At 64.4% G+C, this 20,738-nt stretch overlaps 5 protein-coding genes across 5 annotated transcripts; 3 read left to right on the plus strand and 2 right to left on the minus strand.

The window, feature by feature from the left end:
- Positions 1-1,171: 1,171 nt before the first annotated feature.
- EMIHUDRAFT_313575 (hypothetical protein) lies at positions 1,172-1,984 on the plus strand (the record flags this gene model as incomplete). Its single annotated transcript, XM_005788195.1, has 5 exons — positions 1,172-1,369; positions 1,441-1,445; positions 1,592-1,593; positions 1,655-1,796; positions 1,918-1,984. 5 exons carry the CDS (start codon positions 1,172-1,174, stop codon positions 1,982-1,984), a joined length of 414 nt encoding a protein of 137 aa, XP_005788252.1.
- A 719-nt stretch (positions 1,985-2,703) lies between these two features.
- Positions 2,704-4,116, minus strand: EMIHUDRAFT_313576 (D-lactate dehydrogenase; the record flags this gene model as incomplete). The annotated part of the gene is made up of 6 exons (XM_005788196.1): positions 2,704-2,874; positions 3,034-3,069; positions 3,138-3,272; positions 3,367-3,633; positions 3,674-3,892; positions 4,012-4,116. The coding sequence occupies 6 exons, from the start codon at positions 4,114-4,116 to the stop codon at positions 2,704-2,706; spliced, it is 933 nt and encodes a 310-aa protein (XP_005788253.1).
- A 612-nt stretch (positions 4,117-4,728) lies between these two features.
- EMIHUDRAFT_467322 (hypothetical protein) lies at positions 4,729-6,479 on the minus strand (the record flags this gene model as incomplete). The annotated part of the gene is made up of 1 exon (XM_005788197.1): positions 4,729-6,479. The coding sequence occupies one exon, from the start codon at positions 6,477-6,479 to the stop codon at positions 4,995-4,997; it is 1,485 nt and encodes a 494-aa protein (XP_005788254.1). The 3' UTR covers positions 4,729-4,994.
- A 3,673-nt stretch (positions 6,480-10,152) lies between these two features.
- Positions 10,153-14,633, plus strand: EMIHUDRAFT_440830 (hypothetical protein). Its single transcript, XM_005788198.1, has 3 exons — positions 10,153-12,611; positions 12,761-13,856; positions 13,925-14,633. The coding sequence occupies exons 1-3, from the start codon at positions 10,237-10,239 to the stop codon at positions 14,480-14,482; spliced, it is 4,029 nt and encodes a 1,342-aa protein (XP_005788255.1). The 5' UTR covers positions 10,153-10,236; the 3' UTR covers positions 14,483-14,633.
- A 4,747-nt stretch (positions 14,634-19,380) lies between these two features.
- EMIHUDRAFT_71021 (putative cytochrome-c peroxidase) lies at positions 19,381-20,496 on the plus strand (the record flags this gene model as incomplete). Its single annotated transcript, XM_005788199.1, has 5 exons — positions 19,381-19,515; positions 19,584-19,706; positions 19,815-19,990; positions 20,099-20,264; positions 20,359-20,496. Coding segments are annotated over 5 exons (738 nt in total), but the record flags the coding sequence as incomplete, so codon positions are not given.
- Positions 20,497-20,738: the final 242 nt, after the last annotated feature.

The following is a 20,738-nucleotide window of genomic DNA, read 5'->3' on the forward strand; positions in this document are numbered from 1 at the left end:
CCCCTCCTCTCCTCCTCCGGTCCTCGCTGGCGGTGCCAGCGTCCGCCTGCACGCCCTCGGCTTCGGCCTCTAGGCAAGCCCTGCCTCCTCTTCCTCGACTCCTTCCTGCAGCACTACAAACACCGCCAGATCTACAGCGACCTGCGCATGTCGTCGCGCCGCCGCCGCGCCGCCTCGCCTCGCCTTGCCTCGCCTCACCCGCTGCAGCCGCTTGCCACAGGTTCCTCAACCTCTACACCGCCGCGCGCAGAGAGGAGCTGCGCTTGCCGCAGGCGAGAGAGGCGGCCGAGAGGCGGCCGAGAGGAGGCCGAGAGGAGGCCGAGAGAGAGAGAGGCGGCCGAGATGCCAGCCGAGTTCAGCTCCGGCGCTCGCCACGCCCTAGCCACGCCCTAGCCACGTCCGCGACACGTCCGCGACACGTCCCTTGCAGGTGGCGGTGGTGAAGGGGGTGTCGCCGCCCGCGCCGCTGCCCCGCGCCGCGCGCAGCTCCGCCTGCGCAGAGGCCGGCGAGGCCGGCGAGGGCGAGGGCCGGCGCCGCTCAGTCCGCCGCCGGCCTGCTGGCGAGGGAGGCGAGTGGGAGGGGGAGGCGGAGGCGGTGGCGGCGTCGGTGGCGGAGGCGGGAGGAGGAGGAGGGCGGAAGAGGAGGCAGAGGCGCGCGGAGAGCGTGCTGCTGCCGGCGGAGAGTGTAGTCGTGGGCGGCGGCGCAGCAGACGCAGTGATTGCCACCGTCACGCCCGAGGTGGACCTGACTGCGGCTCCGGCGGAGGCGCAGGCGGCGGAGGAGGCGCAGGCGGCGGAGGAGGCGCAGGCGGCGGAGGAGGCGGCTGGGGCTGCCGAGGGGGAGGTTGGCGGTGCTGCGGCGGCGATGCCGCTGACGGAGGTGGGTCTCGCTGCCGTGGGCGGCGGGGCGGCGGGAGGGAGTTCGGCGGCGGGAGGCAGCTCCGTGACCGGGGTGGGGGGGGAGGAGGAGGCGGAGACGGAGGAGAAGGTGGCCGGGGAGGAGGTGGCGCAGGAGGAGGAGGAGGTGAGCGACTCGGAGGAGGAGAAGGAGGAGCCGATGCAGGAGGCGGAGGAGGCGGAGGAGGCGGAGGAGGCGGAGGAGGCGGGGCTGGCGGCGGTGGCGGCGCCAGAGGCGGGCGGCGCGGCGCAGTCCACAGAGGCGGAGGCGGTGATGGCGGAGGCGGTGACGGCGGAGGCGGTGATAGCGGAGGCGGTGATAGCGGAGGCGGCCGCGGCGCGAGCGGGCGAGGGGTCGGCAGCGGAGGCGACGGCAGAGGCGGAGGCGACGGTGACGGTGGCGGCGGCGGACGGCCAGGCGGCTGCCGTGGTGGAGGGGAGCCCGGACGAGAAGGGCGTGGCGTGGTTCACGGTACACAGCGTCTGCTGCGCGGCATGCCACGCATGTGAACAGCGCCTCTTCACGCGTGCATCTGTGAACAGGCGCAGTCGCTGCCTCACATCATCTGCCATCTCGCGCCACAGCAAGACAACGACTACGACTGCGGCGAGCGCACGCCCCCCGCAGCGCACGCCCCCTCTTCTCGCGACATGAGCGAGACACGATTGCGCTGAGCGACACATTTTGCCACAGGTGTCTACATGCTCCACTTCGTCGAGTGCTCTCGCCGGCCGCCGCTGCCGACACTGCGAGCAGGCCTTGCGTTCAGCCGTGAGGTTTGCGCGAGTAGGAAACTCGCCTGTGCGGAGAGGCTGCCCTCCTTCGCCAGCGCGCAGGGGCTGGTCGACTTCTTCCCAAAGAAGCTCGTATCGCCGGCGCAGATCACCGAGCAGCGCAGGTGCGTGGCCTAGGATACAAGTCGTGCTCTCTCCCCAGTAGCCCACACACAGGCTGCTGCTGTCGACGTGGGAGGCGGAGGGAGGCGTGGCGTGACCTGTCCCGGACCGCGACCCCCGCAGGCGCATGCAGGCCGCAATTGAGGAGGAGCGGAGCCGGCAGATGGACGCGGGAGACATGGTGGAGTAGCAGCGCGGGCGGGAATCGAGCCACATGCATACATGTTGTTGTTGTCATGTTGCTTGTGTCGTGTGTGAGAGTGATGGGAGAACCCGCTGCACCAGAAGTTTCGCCTCTCTTCTGAAGTCCTTTTATCTCGTGTATTGCAGGGTGTTTTTCCCACCGCTTCGGCGTTCTCTCTGTCGCACTGTAATCTGTAACACACCAGTCGCTCTCCCGAAAGCATCCTCCCCCGCCAAGTCCAACTTCCATTGCGTTCCATCAGTAGATCCCACACGAAGCGGCAGGAGCGGGCCGCGGCGCGTGGGGGTGGGGCGGTCCAGCTCCAGGTCACGGGGCGCCGCCCGAAATAATGTGAATCTGCTCTTTCGCGGGGGCGAGACTCTCAGTAACTAACACGCAACGAACCCGCTCCCGTGTCGCCCAGTGACTTCTGCACTCGAGGAGGAGAGAGGAGAGAGGAGAGGAGAGAGGAGAGAGGAGGAGGGAGGAGAGAGGAGGCCAGTTCCAGAGCCCGCACGAGGAGGCCAGTTCCAGAGGAGAGAGGAGGAGAGAGGAGGAGAGAGGAGAGAGGAGAGGCACCGTCGCCCTCGAGCTCACGATCGGGCTGTACACCAAGCGTACACGCCGCAGCTGGTGACGGGCCCGCTCCGCCAGACGCCGCCGAATAAGCGGACCGAGGTGTTGTGGGGGTTGGTCAACTGCCTGCCAGGTGAGACCAGGCGCTATCATGGCAGCACCTGGTTTGTGAAAGTGAGACTCGGGTCGTGGCGTGACGCGACAAACTCGGCGAGATTCTCCGCGGTGACCTCGGCGATCGCCTCGAGGGCATCGGCCGTGAGGAAGGCCATGTGGGGCGTCACGAGCACGTTTGGCCGCGAGGCGAGGGCGCCGAGCACCTGGGCGACGCGACGGCGGCCAGCGTCAACGCCTGGGCATCGAGGGGTTTCAGGGGGCCGGCCGCGCGAGGAGGGGTCGTATCGCCGGATCCCAGTCCTCAGGTGTGCTGGCGCCGGCCAGGTCGTCGGAGGTGATGGACGAGTCTGTGAAGAAGAGACCGCCCTCCTCCTCGTAGACATCCATGCCGAGCGCGCCTATCGCTCGCGGAGCAATCGTGCCAACCGTCCCCTCGATTCGAGCTCCAGCTGTCGGGGCGACGCACACCGATCTTTCGCGAGTCGAGCCCCTCCACGGCGGCGGCGGTGTCGAGGAGGCCACCTCGCGAGGTGTTGATGATCATCGCGCCGGGCTTGAGCAGGCTGATGGTGTGCTTGTTGATCAGGTGTCGCGTCTCGTCCTGTCCGCAGAGAGCGCTCTGATATCCGCGGTGCGAAGCAGGAAGGCTCCTCTTCGCGAGCTTCTGCCGTCAGCGGACAATGCAGCGAGATGACGCGAGACGAGGCGAGAAGCTCCTCGAGCTCGACGTACTCGATCCCCATGTCGCGCGCCGTCTGGTTCGGGAACGGGTCGTAGGCAAGCACCCGGCAGCCCATGCCGAGGAGTATGGCCGCTGTGCAGCGGCCAATCAGGCCCGTGCCGATGATGCCGCACGTCTTACCGTGCATGTCGAAGCCGACGAGGCCGGATAGCGCATAGTTGCCTGCAAACATATGTTGCCTTGTTCGTTTGCTCAGCCGCGTCATGCAGGCAAACGAGCGCTGAGGCTCTGCCTTGGGCAACTCGAGCGCTCGCCTTGACAATCTGGCGGTTCAGCGCCATCATCAACGCAACCGCGTGCTCGGCGACCGAGTGCGGCGAGTAGGCAGGCACGCGAAGCACCACTATCCCGAGACTTTCTGCCATCGAGAGGTCGACCCTGTCATAGCCAGCGCACCGCATCGCGACGCAGCCGACGCCGCACGCCGCGAGCGCCTCCAATGTCTCCGCACCACAGTCGTCATTGACAAAGGCGCAGACCTAGAGCCAACGGGAGAGGATTGTGTGTGTGCGTGTATGAGTGTAGGCGTGCGTGCGAACACTGACCGCAGAGAGGATTGTGTGCGTGTATGAGTGTAGGCGTGCGTGCGAACACTGACCGCATCGCAACCATTGGCGAGGCTGGCCGTCACTGGGCTGAGTGATGCTTCGATCATCTTCACTGAAGAGAACTTTGCGCTCCAGCATTCCATTTGAGTACGCATGTACGGGCGCGCTGAAAACACGGCTAGATTCAGCGGCTGTGTGGCAGCGAGGTATGGAAGTACCCGAGGCGCCCGCACTGGCGCCAGGATGGGAGAGCGGCGGAGGGATAGGGAGACGACCGAGTGCAAGAGGCACAACAGCATCCCGGACAGAAAAACTCGCGGGGGAGGAGGGCGGAGCGACATCAGGTTTCTTTTTAGCCCCCCCACACGGAATACTGTACTAACGAAAACATTTGGACAGTCTTATTGGCTCTTGGGGCGATTGGAGGATGGAGCCGCGAACGAATGGATGGAGAGTGACGAGGCGCATGTAACGACCCCGGGGTCCCGATAATCGAATTGAGGAGGACGGGCGGTCCCATTGTGTGTAATGCGGGATGACATGCGAATGGAGACCTGGGCGATGCGATCTCGGTGCAGCGCCGCCTGGGTCTCACCCTCGACATGTGGCTTGCCAGAGGCCGTGTCGATGCATGGGCAAGAAGACTCGAAACAAGAAGTACCACGACGAGTGCTTCGGCGACGCTGCTGTCCACGTTCCGCGGACAGAGTGGGATGTTGAGTGGGATGTTGTCGCGTAAAGCCGTAAAATTCTAAAAAGGTGAGCCCGCTTTACGTAGCCCCTAAGTAGGTACTCTGCCTCATTACGTAGGCTATGCACAATAATTTCGGTTCTCCGCTGCCGGCCGCGCTCCTTTAATTGATACACACAGCTCGGATGATCGAAAGAAAAGAAAATCTCACCGCCGTCTCATGCCTTGCGGCCATGCAAGTCCATGCAGGAGCGCCCTGCCCAGGCGCAATGGCCGGCTCGCTCACTTCCATCTTCTCGCGATCGGCGAGCGGAGGAGGCGAGCCGCCCCGCGTGCCACATTCTACGCCACCATCCGGGCAGGTGAGGCCGCCGCCTTGCGCGGTCGCGGGTCGACGGGCGGCATGTCCTCGAAGCCGACGCGCTCAATCTTGCGCATGAGCCTCGTTGCCTTCTTGTCGAGCCGGGCGGGGCCGAACATGACCCAGAGCGTCTTGCGGAGCGGGACGTGGCACGGTGCGACGTAGTTGGTGCGCGCCGCGAAGTAGAAGTTGAAGCTCTTCTTCCCGTGCGCCTGGATGGCGCGCATGGTCTTGAGCTCAGAGTAGACGCCCTGCACAAGCTGCGAGAGGTGCCCGTGGAAGTTCGGCGACCCGTCAACGACTAACAGCGGCGACGCCGCTGAGTGCGCGATGAACTTGTTCTTTGCGGCGGCGTCTGTCGAGGTGGTCTCGATGTAGGCGACGAGCGCCGATGAATGCGACGGGTTAAATAGCGTGAGATTTGAGCTCAAGCGGATGTGTCCTGGCGACCAGACGTCGTAGTTGGCAGTGTAGCCTCCCGTGCCGCAGGCGGTGCAGTCGACGAGCAGCGAGCCTGGCTCGAGCGGCATCGTCCCCTTCTCGAGCTCGAGGCGGTTGGGGCGGACGGCGGTGACGCGCCCGAGCCGGACTACGTCCTGCACCGTGCGAAGCAAGTGCAGATCGGCGGTCGTGATCAGCGCGCCCCTGCACTGCACAGGCTCGTGGTCGAGAGTGAGGCGGCCGAGGTAGCCGGCGCGCTCGAGAGCCTTGAACGCGCCCAGGATGGAGTCGCTCCGCAGTAGCGCGTTTGTGAAGGCCAACTTGAACGGCAGAATGCTCCCACTGGCCGGGCTCCAGATCTTCTCGCGCAGTAAGTACCAGGTGTTGCGAGGAACCACCCACGAGATTTGCCGCTGGTCGACGCCGCGGCGCAGCAGGTGCAGCACGGCGTCGGTGCCCGTCTTGCCGCAGCCGAGCACGACGTACCGGCTCGCCTCCTCGGTCGGGAGGGCATTGACTGGCTTGATGGTCGCGGCGCCCTCCTCGACTGGGAAGGGCGGCGGCCGCATCGACGGCACGGTCACGTAGGACTCGGGCGTCACGAGCGTGGTGAAGCAAACGGTCTTGACCTGGCCCTCAGCGTCGGTGAAGGAGCGCGTGTCAAAGTCATAGGTCACGGAGGGGTAGAAGCGCACCCGCCCTGTCGCGACGAACTTGGCCATGACGCGGCTGTAGTACTCGAGGACCTCAGAGCCCGTGGCGAGGTCCGTCGGGCTCAGGAACTCGCGCCGTCCCTTGAACTTGCCGAGCGGCTCAGAGCAGACGCCGTATGCTCCCGAAGGCTGATGCAGAGTGACAAACGGGTACGCCACGTTCCAGTGCCCGCCCGGCGCCGGCTGCTTGTTGACAATCACGAAGGACGTCGAGTCGGTGGAGAGGGTCAGCATCGAGTCGACAAAGGACATCGTGGCCGTGCCCGCGCCAATGCACAGGTAGTCGCAGGCGAGCTTGTTGGTGCTGTCCATGACAATATGCTAAATGGAGCTCGCAAGCAGGCTGCCGACATGCAATCCCGTGACGGGGGCGCACTTTTCTTTTTGGCTTTTTTCTTCTTTACTGCGGCTCCGAGCAACGGCGGCGGCGGCTCGCTCGCACGGGCGCAGAGCTGCTGCTGCTGCCGGGCGCTCAGCGCCGCGGCGCCCCATGCATCCTGGAGCACACAGGCAACGCACGCTACCGCGGGCACGACGCAGCGTCACCATATCTCTCGCCATCGCACTGACGTCGCTGTCGTCAGTCGAATGCGCCGACGGCGCATCCGCAGCGATTCCTCTTTCGCCGCGGATCCTCTTACGCGCGCCGCCTGAAGCCACAGCAGCAACTCCTACGGGGAGCTTTCCCTCCGAGGCACTGCTGCGGGGGCGCTTCGAGCCCGTGACGTGGCACTTGGAGCAGCGCGTGAAGCGGCACTTGGAGCAGCCCTCACCATCGAGGCCGGACGCGTTCGGCTTTGGGGCAGTGGAGAGCTGTCGACCGACCCGAGTCCAGGCGCTGCCGCGGAGCCTGCCGGCACCCACTTGAATCCACTCGTCAAAGTCCTCGCCCCAGCCCAGAAACCGCACGAGCACCTGCCCGTCCTCCTCGCGCAGCACCCTAACCCGTGCCCACTTACCCGAGCTGTCTTGTGCCCAGAGCTGCGAGCCCCGGTCTTTCGCCCCGCGCTGGGCACTGCGCACGATGGCTGACTCATCAGTCGCCGCTGCGCCCGACGCGTGCGAGGAGCCGCTGTCCGAGGCCCCGGCTATCGAGGTCTCGTGGGATGCGTTGTGAGGTGGCGATGGGCTGCCGTCACAGCCGCCATCGACGTTCTCCTCTGCACAGCCAGCGGCGACAACCTCAAAGTCGCTGGAGCTCCAGGTGTCCAGGCGCTCCGTGAGCACCTCACCATTGTCGTACTCAATGCAATAGCCGCGCTTTTTGGAGTAGCTCTTGACCGCGCCAGCGAACCATCTGCGTTCACTTCCTACATCGAATCGGAAGCGCACGCGTGTGCCCGCGCTGAGCACGACTGACGACTCCATCGCGATCGGCAGCGGATGCGCCAGGCAGCCCTGCCTCCCCGGCTCGAGCGTCGCAGCCTGCGATCTAGAAACTGGATCGCTCGCCGCATGTACATGTGCGTTTTTTCGCCGGCGGTATGCTTCTAGTACGACGGCGGGCGGTATGCTTCTGTTAGGCTTCCTGGTCAGACTGTGCCGTGCTACACGACGCCCTCTACGTTGGCTCGAGTTGGGCTAAGGCTGCCTAGAAGAAAGAGGTCGACACGGAAGAAAGAGGTTCCCGCAGGCACAGGCAGGTAGGGAGGGGAAACCACCTCGCACCTGCCGCCCCCCGGGTGCGGCACCCCGAGCCACCGTCGTTCGGGGCGTCCGCCCCTTCCAGGTACGTTTTGAAAACATACTCAAGCGTGTGGGAAATCGATGAAAGGCAGCTGTGGCTTCTGACTGAATCTCCCACATGGGCTGCGCCCCTGCGCCGGGTCGACGGACGCCGGGTCGCCGGACGCGTCATTTGAGGACAGCTGCCTCACGTCGATTGAGACATTTGGCCGATTCTCTATTTTGCGCTGCAAAATTCTGTAATCGTCTATGCACTATGCCCCAGCTTGCTTTTTGCCAACAATGTACAACAACAAGCTTCCTAGAACAAGCTCCTCTTGTAGCTCGATCGGTCACACCGCCACCACCGCCGACGTCTCCCAGTGAGACGATGGAGAGGGGGGACGACAACTGCTTCAGCAGCGTGCACCTCGATCCTGGACCGTGTTTGTTATGACTTATGAGCCTTATGACCCCCCCCCCCCCCCCCAATGAACACACCAGTGAGGGAGGGCGAGGTGGACTGCTGACTGACAGGGCAGGGTTTGTTTGCGATGAGGGGGTCCCGCGTTTCTTTCTCGGGGTTTGTTTCTGCAAGACCACTAACCGCCTCTGCAAGAGAACTGCGCCTGGGCGAACTCATACTTTTAGCTTTGAAAAAGAAAGAAAGAAAACAGACAAACCCAAACGAGGGATGGGGGAGGAGGACTCACAGGGTCCACACCCCGTCGTAGGGGCTCGGGGGCGTCCGCCGCACACAGAAAAGAATGGCGGAGGTCGCGCGGCCACTCATTTAGGGAGGTTTGTGTTGGGGAGGAGGGACTGCTCGTGGGGGGGGGAGGGAGCGGGTCGCGCACGACCATCATGGTGATGGCGAGGAGCGGCGGCGGAGGGCTGGACTGCGATTACATTACGGGACGCTGCTTGGGGCGCCCTCCAGACGGGCGCGTGTGAGTCTTGTGTGAGTCTGGACACCCCGCCCCACCGTCCGCGGGGCCGTGAGCACTGGATATTAGGGGGTCCCTTTTCTAGGGTCGATTCCGTCAGGGGCAGCGACCCCCCCATCTACAGATGATAGGCGCATCTTGAGATAATATGCCTCTAAGATGCGCCCTACTTGGACTGCACACTGTCTTGCCTATGATCGAGCATCTCTAGATGGTTTTTTCAACTAAGATGCCGGAGCATCCTGGGATGCTCGAATCATCTGAAGATGCTTCGCATCCCAAGATGCTTGGCATTTAATGATTAAAATGCAAGTTAAATTATAAAGACTTGAGCGGCGTGTGAGCCCTTGGATCAAAGTGGGAGTGGAGACTATGAATCTATGCTAATCTCAGCTGCTACTAGTATGGCTATGTAAGAGTAAGTGTGATGTGACTAACTACTCTGTTGTCTGTGGAATACTACTGATGGTGATGGAACTGGGAGCCAGTGAGTGATGGTGGGGGGCACTTAGCCCTTGTGCTAATGCTGACTTTTCTACACTATGGAAGGTTGCGGTTGTATATGTAAGACTGGTTTTTATTTCGGGTTCGGGTTCGGCAAAAAACTCCGACACTGTCGATCGAAAATAGGGGGGAAATCCGACAACGCGCTCATGTTCCTGAGATGCATTGCGCATCCTCAGATGCCACATTGCATCCTGGGATGCATGGACTAACCCAAGATGAGGGTATCATCTCGGCCCACTTGTGCGTCTGAAGACGACTGCAGTATATCTGAGATGTCACGGGCTATCAAAAGACGCGGGGCACCATCTAAAGATGATTGAATCTTCTTGGAGAACCCAATCATAGTAGAGACACCCGGTGTCCTTAGATGGAAAACGCATCCTAGATGGCGTTTGGCATCTAGGATGCGCATATCATCTGTAGATATGGGGGGGTCGCCGCCCCTGACGTTCGGCATGGTGTACGGGACGCCTGCGTCTTTGTTGCGATTGCGCGCGCGTGCCAGCTCAGCAGCACGCACACGCGAATTGCGATGGAGAGGGCAGGTCGAGTAGTGGGGGAAATGGTCCACTAAAACATTCATTTTCCAAGCCCCAAACCCAAACTGGATCTCGAGGCGATCCGACGGTGATTTCGTTCGGCGTCACGATGACGGGTGAGGAACCGGTAGATCGCTCCTCGAGGCATGGAAGCGATGGATGTTTGCACTGCTCGGGGGCCTCAGGGCCCGGACTGCTTGGCCCTGGCGATCGAGCTGCAGCTGGACGCGCAGGGCGCCGCCGCCGCGGAGGCGGCCGTCGGGTCGCCGGAGGCCGGGGCGGGGGCGCTTCACGGCCAGGGCTGTGAGACACGCCTCAAGCCACCAAGTGCTGCCAAGCACCTTGCACAGGTCGGGCGGGTGCACGGTGGCTTCCCCGGGGCCGCCCTGGCCCTCAAGGCGACTGTTGGCGATGCTCTTTCTGGCCGATCCGGTGCGCGCGGCCACAACGGGTGCAGTGACACGCAGTGGACCTCGGCGCGCTGACGTTCGCTCACGCGCCTGCGCAGGAGAGAAAATCCTGTCCCCCATCACCTCCAAGGGCGACACGTTCTTCGTTCGGCACCACGCCGACGCCACGGACACGGAGGTCCTGATTATCGCCCTCTTCATCGTCCTTCTCGAGCCCAGCGCCGAGGACACCGCCGAATGGGCGGCGGGTTTGGCGCCTCTCGCGGCGCAGGCTGCGGATGAGCAGGCGGGCTGGGCGACGTCGGCGGCGCCCGCCGGCTACTACGACCCGTTTCAGCGGCTCATAGACGACAAGTGGCACAAGGAGACGTGCGAGGCCGTGAAGAAGGCGGTGGAGGGCTGGGAGGGCCCCGGCGCGCGCGAGGGCGTGACAGTCGCCCACTTGCTCTCGTACCACACCGGACTTAAGAAACACCCGGACAATGGCGGGCTTGGCGGGCAGCCGCCGCGCAAGAGGCCGCCGAAGCGCTTCAACACGTGGGCGGCCACGCGCGTCGCCGACCTAATCTACAGGCGCGGCCCAGTTTTGCGCGCGGCTCTCGGCTTGCCGCCGGCCGCCGCCGCGCTGCCTTCGGCGCCGTCGATGGTCGAGGAGAACGCGGCGCTGACCGCGACCATCGGGTTGAAGGACCAGAAGATCGAGGCGCTCGAGCGCGAGCTGGCGATTTGCCGCGCGGAGCGCGCCGACTTCGCCGACAAGCTCCACAAGGCGAAGAAGCGCGCAGAGCGTAAGCGGGCTGACGCGCGCGAGTACAAGGAGGCGCAACAGCGCGGCTACTCCGAGGCCCAGAAGGCGGCGCGGGCGGCGCAGCTCGCCGCGCGCAAGCGGAACTTCGACGCGGCCGTCGAGCGCGCGTCCTACGTGCGCGTCGTGACGCTGACGAGAAAGCTAGAGCGGGCAAAGAAGAGGCTCGAGGACGCTGGCCTCGCGCACGCGGCGGCGCTCGAGGAGAAGGCGAAGCAGGTCTCGACTGCTCGCAAGCGGGCGCGCGCCGTCGAGGGCGACGCGGCGAAGCTGCCCGAGCTGAAGCTCCAGGTCAAGGAGCTCAAGGCGCGGGTCGAGGAGCTCAGGGTCGAGGAGGAGTCCGAGTCCGAGGACGAGCCGTCGCCGCGCCCGGGCTGCTCGCCGATTGTCGGCCTGCTGCCGCGGCGCGACGAGCACGGCCGCTGGCAGGCCGAGTCCGCCGAGCTGCGCGGGCTGCGGCACGCGCAGCTCGCGCGCGGCGTGGCCTCATCCACCGTCTCCGCCAACATACAGGACGTGCTTGACGTGCTGTGCCCGGGCCACGGCGTGCCGGCCGCTTGCGCGCGCCAAAGCAAGCTGATGCGCGGCGAGGTCACGATCGCCGGCGAGGCGATGGCCGCCTTTAAGTTCGCGGCGAGCCGGCGCGTCATATCCTTTGGCTGGGACGAGTCGACCAAGTTCGGAAACTCCGTCTTCAGCTGCAACTTCCAGCTCGAGCACTTCGACGGCACCATCGAGGACGTGTGCTTGCGCGGGCTCTCGATACTGCCGCACGGCGGCACGTCGGCAGCGCTGCTCGCGCACATCGAGGAGCGCATCCTGTCCTACTCGCGGCGCGTCCTCGCCGCGTGGATCGAGCAGCACGAGAAGGAGAAGGGCGCGGGCAGCTGGGCGGCGGCGGGCGGGCCGTCGCCGGAAAACATCGGCCTGCACCGATTGTGCGAGGGCACGGTCCTCATGACGGACACGTGCAACGGCGCGCGCTGCACGCGGCGCATGGTCGCCGCCGCTGCGATGGTCGCCGTCGAGGCAAAGGTCGGCAAGGCGGCGTGGGAGGCCATGACCGAGGAGGAGCGCGAGCGGAAGTACAAGACGTACCTCGGCGACTGCTGGCAGCACCTCCGCAACATCATCATCGAGGCCATGGCGGCCGCGGCGAACGCGTCGGTGAAGGCGACGCTCGACGACGAACTGCACGACTTCTCCTCCTTCGAGCGCATCGACCCGGACGGCAGCTGCGTGATTCGCGCCGCGTTTAAGCAATTCCACCACGGGGGCGAGTACGCGAAGGGGCGCGGGCGCGAGTTTGAGTCGTGGCGCAAGACGCGGGCGCTGATGTTCCTCCCCTTCGAGCGGGCGGCCGGGTCGCGGCAGGACCTAGCGTTCGACGGCTGCGTGCCCCTCTTCGTCAACCGCGTCACGTGCGTCGACTTTCTGCGCGGGTACATCGACTGCCCTAAATCCCAGAACGTGCTGGACAAGTCGCTGTACACCGTCATGAAGTGCAACGAGTTCACCGCGTTCCTCCGGGTCAACACGCTGTGGCGCTTCCTCTTTTGGGACCCGCTCCGGTGGGAAGACACTGGCCGCGCCGCCGCTCTCGCCGCGCGTTATTGCCCCTTCCCCCCCCCCCCCCTCCCCCTCCCACCCGCGCCCTATCCCCCCTTACCCATTCTTGGCCCGACGACGCTCACTCCGCCGCCGACTCTCCGGCGCTCAGGTGGCTGTGCGGCAGCGCCAGCAAGCTCGACGATTGGTCCCTCTACAAGATGGGCTGGGTGCTGGAGCAGGTCGAGGCGGGCATGGAGCAGGTCGTGGCGGACCCGGCGCGGCTGCTCGACCCCGAGTTCGACATGTTCGCCGCCGTCGCCGAGGAGCTGCCCGCCTTCCGCGACTGGCGCGCCGAGCTGCTGGCGCGGCCGCTCAAGGGATGCGGCGACCACACCTTCGCCGACGTCCTGCGCGAGGCGCGCGTGCCGACGCCTGGCTCGGGCAACCAGCAGGCGACGCCCAAGGTGCTCGAGCTCGCCAAGCTCCAGGCGGAGGCGGCGCTCAAGAAGATGCACGACCCGAAGCTTGCGCTGGCTGACAAGCTCGAGTCCCAGGACGGCGTCAACGCGTGGAGCAAGAACGAGGACGCGCACCGGCGCACCATCGACGCGCACGTGACGAACGACGCGGTCGAGAACAAGTTCGCCATCGCCGACTACATCATGCGGTTCTACCGCAACATGAGCGTCTTCAACGTGTCCGGCGTGGTGCAGCAGCGCGCGGCGCACGACTACGACCGCCCGCTCGACGTCGTCAGCGACCGGCGCAAGCGTAAGGCGGAGCCGGCGGAGGCTCCGCCCGTCGGCTTCTTCTGGAGGTTGCGCGCCGATTTGCGCTCGTCGCTTGTCACGATGGCGCGGCGCAGGCTGCCGGACGCGCTCAAGGAGGGGCGAGCCGAGGTGCTGTCGCACGACCAGGAGAAGCTGCTGCGCCGCGAGGAGGCGGTGCAGCGGCAGCTCAACGCCGCGGTCGAGAGGTACGCCGCCGCGCTCGAGCTCTTCGACCAGTGGCGCGCGCAGGGCGTGAAGACCGCCGCCGAGCTCGAGCGGGCGCTGGGCGGCAAGTCCGAGCCCGAGCAGCTGGCGGAGCTGCGCCGCCAGATCGAGATGCGGACAGTCGGCTGTGGCTGGACGCACTTCGAGACCAAGTGGGGCTTCTTCTCCGACGAGCGCTCGCACAAGATCGAGGACCTCAAGCGCATGCTGCTCGACGACATCTTGCCCTACGAGTTCCAGCTGCGGCGGCTCAAGAAGCTCCCGACCGAGGCGCGCCGCCCGCGCTCCGCTCTGAGATGAGCGCTTCCCCGTCTCACTCGACGTGTCGCTCCCCATAGGCGGCGCCTCCTCAGCTGCGGGTCCGCTCGATCAAGACCCTGGGCACCGCCGACGCGGACGTGCTGCGCCTGGAGCAGCAGAGCATCTTCAACGTCTCGAACCTCCTCCCGAAGGCGAAGGCCGCGCGGGAGCGGCGCGAGGCGGCGGGCATCTCGGACAGCGTCGAGGTGCGGCAGGACCGCGAAGCCCCCCCCTTCGACACGCGACTCGTGGGCAAGTGGCTCGAGGTGTGCTGGCCATACAAGGAGGAGGGTAGGACGGTCAAGATCTGGGCCGCCGGCAGGGTGAAGCGCGTCGCGGACGGCCTCACCGACAAGAGGAGCCCGCGCGCACGCAAGATCCTCCCGGCCGGCATGCTGCTCTGGGCTTGGGACGCCGACCCCGAGTACGACGAGCCGGCGGGGGAGAGATGGATCGCCTTTCTTCCCGAGAAGTGGAACAGGCCCGTCTCATATGGGTGGCGGCTCGATCCCCGCGAGCTGGGCGCCACCGGCCCGCCCCGCACGCCGCTCATTGAAGAGGAGGAGGAGGAGGAGGCGCCGCGCGCGCGCCGGTGACCGAAATTTGTCTGTCTTGAGACGGGTGTGGGCCCTCGTGTGGTCGGTCCCTGGATGTAAGGGGCATAGCTATAGACTCCCCATAGTGTCCACAGTCAGTGCTGAGCTTGCCGGGCTTGTAGTGCGACTTTCAAAATTTACCATTTCCCCCACTATCTTTGCTTGTCATGCCTTTTGCCTTCTCTCTGGCGCTCACGCTCCTAAAAATAGAAAGAAAAGAAAACGGAGAACCCAAGGGAGGGATGGGGGGACGGCACGCCGCCACCACACAGGGATTTTAAGGAGACGCTCCCGCTGCTGCTTCATGTGTTTATTCTTTACCATAGAAAGAATTCTTTACCATGGCAGGACGCGTCGGGGTCGCCTTAGCACAGCTTGGTCGCAGCGAATGGAACCACCGCGAAATGAGACGCCGGACGAGCCGCCGAACCTCTGCTGCCCCATCACGCAAGTCATCTTCCGCGATCCGGTCTTCGTGCCAGAGGCTGGCACCACGTACGAGCGAGGCGCCATCCTCACATTCTGGCGGCAGGCCGGTGAGCGGCGCGATCCACTCACGAACACTCCTATCCGGTCAGACGTGCTCTACACGAACTGGGACAAGCGCAGGGAGGTTGCCAGCTGGCTCGGCGAGCACTTGGATTACACGCCGCAAGGCTGGCGCTCGCGAGATGACATCCCTCAAGGGAGGCGGATCATCTTTGACCCACCCCAGTCTGATCGCAACCCGCAGCAGCTGCTGGCGGCCGCGCGTCGTTTTCCCGGCCTGAGCTCGAAGACGTGTGCCATACTCGCTTGCGTCATCACGGCAATCTCATCGGGGCTGGGCGTCAACATCAGCGCTGAGCTCGTCAGTATTGCAGTTGGCAGCGCGCAGCCACCGAGCGACGATTCGTGCAACGCAAGCCCATATGGCAAAATCAGTGGGCGAGAGCCCACCGCTCACGGCATCATAGCCGCCAGGATACTGTGGATCGACGATGCGGGCCGGCAGAAGCCGTTTTTCTTCGGCGCCAAACCTTCTACTTCGACGCCTGGCTTGTCGAGCCGCCTGCAGATCTCCGTGCTGCAAACTCCCTCGGCTGAAGCTTCCGATAGCGCCCGCGGCGGTTCGCTGATCACGGAGGCGCATACCAACGCTGGCGACGGCGCTGTGTGGAGCCGCAGCGCCGGCAGGTACGTCACCGTTTCCGCCCCCGGCGTGACCTTCAGCACCATGGTCGAGCAGTACAAGACGCTGGCGGCGGCTCACGGGTTGCGACTGGACATCCCCCACGGTAGCCTCTTCTCTGGGGACAACTTTGCGAGCCTCGTCGTCCTCGGGTTCACCACGCTGTGGACGGGCAGCGCGCTGCGTGCGGACGCCCCCCTCCTCTTCACCCTCTTCTCATGCCCGTTTTGGCACGTGGGCGCGTCACTGCTCGCCAACACCCTGCGCGCTCTCCTCCATCGCTCGACGCTCGCCCTTCACGAAGGCGGCATCCAGGTCGAGAACGAGAGGTCCACCCTCGCGGAGTACTTCGACCTCTTTCGGACTTCGACGTGCGCCTTTGTGCCGTGGAGCGACGTGTCGGCCGGCAGCCTTGAGGAGTCGCTGCACTTGACGGTGACGCACGTCATCAACGGCGTCGAATCTGGGCTGCTCGAGGTGCGGACGGTGCGGGGCACGCTCGCGCTGACAGGCGGCGCCGATCTGACGATGAACGAGCTGCGCAAAGTCCGCGAGCTCCTGCTGCTCTGGGCGAGGGAGAAAGGGCTCGGGGTCCAATCGGTGGAGGCTCGCCAGGAGGCCTAGTCTTGGTCTTTGTTGCCAGACGTAAATTCTTTTTCTTCGCTGCCATCGCGGGAAGCAAGGCGCCGTCCCTGAGCAATTGAGCGGACTGACAGGCAGTTGTGTGTGTGTCGACCTCACGCGCGTGAATGCAACACATTCCGGCCATGGCATTGCTGCGGGCGCCCATCGTCATCATCGAGCCCACTGCAGTGCACTCGCACAGCCTCATCCTACTTCACGGTGCCGCGCACATGCTTCCCGCCGAGACTCGTAGTTTGCGTGAGATGTTGCTTGTCGAGACTCGTAGATTCGTGAGATGTCGCTTGTCCGTAGGCATGCACTGCGACGGCCGGATGTTTCAGCGCTTGCCGCAGATTCTGACGGCGCTCGGTGGCAACGCGTCGGGCACGCGCTTCATCTTCCCGTCGTCGCCGGTCCGGACCATCTCCTGGCCTCAAGGACCTGAGTCCGGCGTGCGTGCGTGGTACGACTACTACACCGCGCGCGGCGGCTCGATGCGCCACGACGAGATCAACCGCACGCACCTGAAGCAGATGACGCAGGCGAGACGCTCGCAGTGCAAAAACCGCTGCGGGAGCGCACCGTTCTCAGCTCTCCGAGCCGTGAGCAGGCCGTGCACCGGCTGCTCGACGCCGAGGTGGCGTCGCTCGGCGGCGACCCTTCTCGCGTCGCCATCGGAGGCAACTCGCAGGGAGGCACGGTCGCCATCCACGCGGCCCTGACCTACCCGAAGCCGCTCGCCGCCCTCTTCTCCCTCTGCTCCATCCTGCTCGACGTAACGCCCGCGCCGCCCGCCCTCGCCGATCGGCTTCCGGTCTACGTGTTCACGGCAGAGTTCGACCAGGAGTACGCGCCCCGCTTCCAGCACAAGTGCTTCAAGCGGCTCGCAGACGTTGGCTTTCGACTCTTTTCGCATGTCGAGCCAGGCGCCGCCCTCTCCACACACCTCTCCGCTGGCCCACCTCGTGTCTCACGCCTTCCGACTCGCCTCCGACTCGCCTCCGCCGCCCTCTCTCCACCTCACCCGGCCGTCGACAGGCCTCGACCACTACACCACCTCCACCGCCGAGCTGCACCACGCCGCCGCCTGGACCTCCCTCGCGCTGCACGGCCGCCCACTCCCGCCCGTGACGTACCGCGACGTCCCCTCCGCCGTGCCGCAGCCGCCGCTCGACTTTTACCACCGCGGCGCGGGCGCCATCCTGTCGGAGCCGCCCGACGGAGGAGCGGCCGGCGGCTGGTGGGCCTCCTGGTGGGGAACAAGTGGGCGCGTGGGTGCGAACGCTTCTTAGTTGTGTAGCATGTTGGACTGTGAGAGTCTTGAGCTTGACTCTGTGTACCTTTCTCGCCTTAGCGACTGGACATCAAGGCGTGGCGCGTGGACCGTCACGTGTGAGAACGCACCCAATCGAGCAAGCATCGGAACGAGAAAAAAGTGACGGTTTTTGAGACACTCTTCTGCGGTGTTTTTTGGTGTTCACGTGAGTGTGAGAGACGTGTGTGGTGTGTGCGAGTAAATACACCCCCGTTCGTTTAAGCCGTAGCTGCGAATAGCCGTCGAGCGTCGTTTGTTGATGTTGTGTGTCGTTGTGTCGTGCGCCGCCAGAGTACAGAGAGAAAGTGGAGCTCTGAGCTGTTGTGTTCAGCGCAAAAGGCCTCTCGTCACTCTACATTACCCGCTCTCCACGCTGTGAAGAGAATTGTCCCGCTAGACAAGCGCCACGCTACGCACCGAAGAGCTCCGGTGCTTCATAGAGAAGGAGGAGGTACGCGCGTACACGTCCTTGGCCGCGACCTCCTCGTCGGGCGGCGCCGGCTTCGACGGGAAGATGATCTTGAGCGCGAGCTGCACGAGCCCAAGCGCAAGGCCTGTTCACAGCCTAGGCATATGACATATGATGTCGACCACTGAAAACGAGCCGCAAGTGCGAGGCCGGTAATATTGGGCCCGTACACGGCGGGGTCGTTGATTGAGAACACGCCATACGCGCTCCAAAGGCTGCAGTTGATCACCTGGAACGCCGTCATGCTCGCGAGGATCGAGCCGGCGTCGCGCGTGGAGATAACGGTCCTGGTGTCCAGAAGCATCAATGAGCAGGAAACGTACCGGTCAGGCTAGCGGGAGCATTGAGGAGTAGATCTCTACATGCATATGAATCTAGGGCGTCGGCGTGATGGTCGAGAGCGGCGAAGCGAAGAGGATAATACAGAAGCCGGCGGCATAGATGCCGAGTAGCGCGCCAAAGTCCTCAGAGGACATGCCCGAAAAGACAAAGTACGTCCAGAGACAGAAGTTGATGAGGCAACCGACAAGGAGGAGACCTTGGACGCTCCGAAGGCTGGGGTGGCCCTTCATCATGGGCAGCATCACGACGAGCGCTCCAATGGCGGCGAGGCTGCCGGGTGCATTGCTTGCAACCAAGAAAGGGTTCTGAATTATCAGGCCGTAAAAGACCCAGGCGAGGGTGGACAGGACAACGAAGGTTGCTGCAGGAGTCAGGGAGATGAGCGTGGTTGGAGCTGCTGGGAATTGCCTATCTTATCTCCCTACTCTCCTCCCTCTCCGTCTGCAAACACCTGGGAGCGGATTGAGCGGGCCCAGGTCACCGATCCGCTCGCGCGAGAGCACGGCAGGAAGAGGGGCTGCGTAGAGGGCGTTGGAGGTGAAGATGCCGGCAATGGGAGCACCGACGCCGAGCAAGTCGACTCCCATCCTTCCTCTCGGAAGCAGCCGGAGGTCCTGGCGGCAGCCACGCAAATCCGCGCAAGCGCCGATCTCGGTAGTATCCCGCTAAAGTATCCGCCCGTCCACCGTCGCGCCCATGGACGAATCGGCAGAAGCCTCTCCATCCGTGACGCCTCCATCGCCGCCCACCGACCTTGCGAAAGTGCGCTCCACACTCACCAACCCGAGTGCACAACCCGAGCATTCGTTCAGCGGCGGCGCAATCCCGCTTTTCGTGTCACAGGTGCGAGCCGAGATCGCCCGCCGCCTCGTCGATCCCTCGCATGACGATGGGTCCCTCGCTCCGCTGTTGATCCGGCACGCCTGGCACCAGCTGCGGTGAGTTGAGCATACAGTACGGCATCCACACTGGCCACCCTCAGGTACGCGTGGCACGCGAGCGGGACGTACGATCGGCACACACGCACCGGCGGCTCCAATGGAGGGACGATGCGTTTCGAGACCGAGCGCGCCGACCCAGAGAATGCAGGGTTCAGTAAGGCTCACGCGCTGGTGGAGGCACGCATCTCGTGGCCAGGACGTAGCGTTGAATAGCCGTCACGAAGCCCATCGTATCGTAGGCTGTCAAGGCACTCTTTCCGGCACTCTCGATGGCAGACATTATCATTCTCGCAGGCAACGTCGCCATCGAGCACACTGGTGGTCCGGCCGTGCCATTCTCGTACGGACGGCGCGACTTTGGTGTCGAAGAGGCGCGGGCGATACACGGCGCGACTGGGTGCCCGTTTGGCGATGGCAAGCACAACCCTAAAGGCAGCCGGCTGCCAGCGGCCGATTTGGGGCCGCGGGAGGGGTGCGCGGCGTCGGCTTCGATGGCGGAGAAAGAAAGTCCGACGATCGATGCGATGCGGGGCACGTTTGATCGGCTCGGATTTGATGATAAGGAGACAGTCGCACTCATTGTCCTCGGCCATCAGTACGGCCGCTGCCACGGCGACGCCTCTGGCTTCGAGGGCGCATGGCGCGAGTGCTAGAGATGTTCAAGACTACCCCAGCATAGGGATACCCCGCACCAGCGTGTGGACCCGTTCATCAGGTACGCCTTTGACCCGACGCATTGGAACTGCTATGAGAGGGGGCTGGGGTACCCGTCGGCGTACACGCACGGCGTCGCGCGTGGTGGTTATCGGCTGAGCCCTGGCGTTCTGGCGGCGCGCAACCAGCGCCAGTACGAGATGGACTTTGGCGGGGGCGAGCCGTTCATGATGCTGGTGAGCGACATGTGCCTGTGGTACGACGAGGTCTGCTCGAGATTTTTCCGCTGCGATTCTTTTCTATTCGTCTTGATGGCCCACCAGTCATTAACGACCCACTTCCCTCCTCCCTCTTCCGCAGGAGTACCGGCGTCATCTGCTACATTACGATAGTCACCGCAGCGAGTTCCGCCGCGATGCGGCACTCGCGTGGAAGAAGCTCACCGAGCTGGGTTGTGCTGGCACCCTGGTGCCGGAGAGGGAGACCAAGGCGGCGTGACGCGAGAGCGTGCAGGCCGTGTCCGCGCGTGCAGCTGCAGGCCGGCGTGGCGAACTCGCGAATACCAATACGGACTAACGTACGACCTATAGTACTTATAGTACGCGCCGCTGCGGTCGCGCGCTCGCGGCCCAGCCGCTCCCGTGCTTCTCCGCTTGTGCCTTCTCGGTTCTCTCGCCCCTCTAAGCGCTCCGCCCGCGCGCCGCGGGTCCGGGTTCCCGGCGTTTTGACATTTGAGAATT

Source organism: Emiliania huxleyi, assembly GCF_000372725.1.
Source record: "Emiliania huxleyi CCMP1516 chromosome Unknown EMIHUscaffold_137, whole genome shotgun sequence".
Classification (NCBI taxonomy): Eukaryota; Haptophyta; order Isochrysidales; family Noelaerhabdaceae; genus Emiliania; species Emiliania huxleyi.

Bases quoted from the DNA above. Each gene is read 5' to 3' on its own strand.
- EMIHUDRAFT_440830 (XM_005788198.1), top strand. From the start codon at position 10,237: ATGCTCTTTCTGGCCGATCCGGTGCGCGCGGCCACAACGGGTGCAGTG. The intron at 12,612-12,760 runs GTGGGAAGACAC...TCCGGCGCTCAG, and splicing joins CTCTTTTGGGACCCGCTCCG to GTGGCTGTGCGGCAGCGCCA. The intron at 13,857-13,924 runs GCGCGCCGCCCG...CGCTCCCCATAG, and splicing joins TCAAGAAGCTCCCGACCGAG to GCGGCGCCTCCTCAGCTGCG.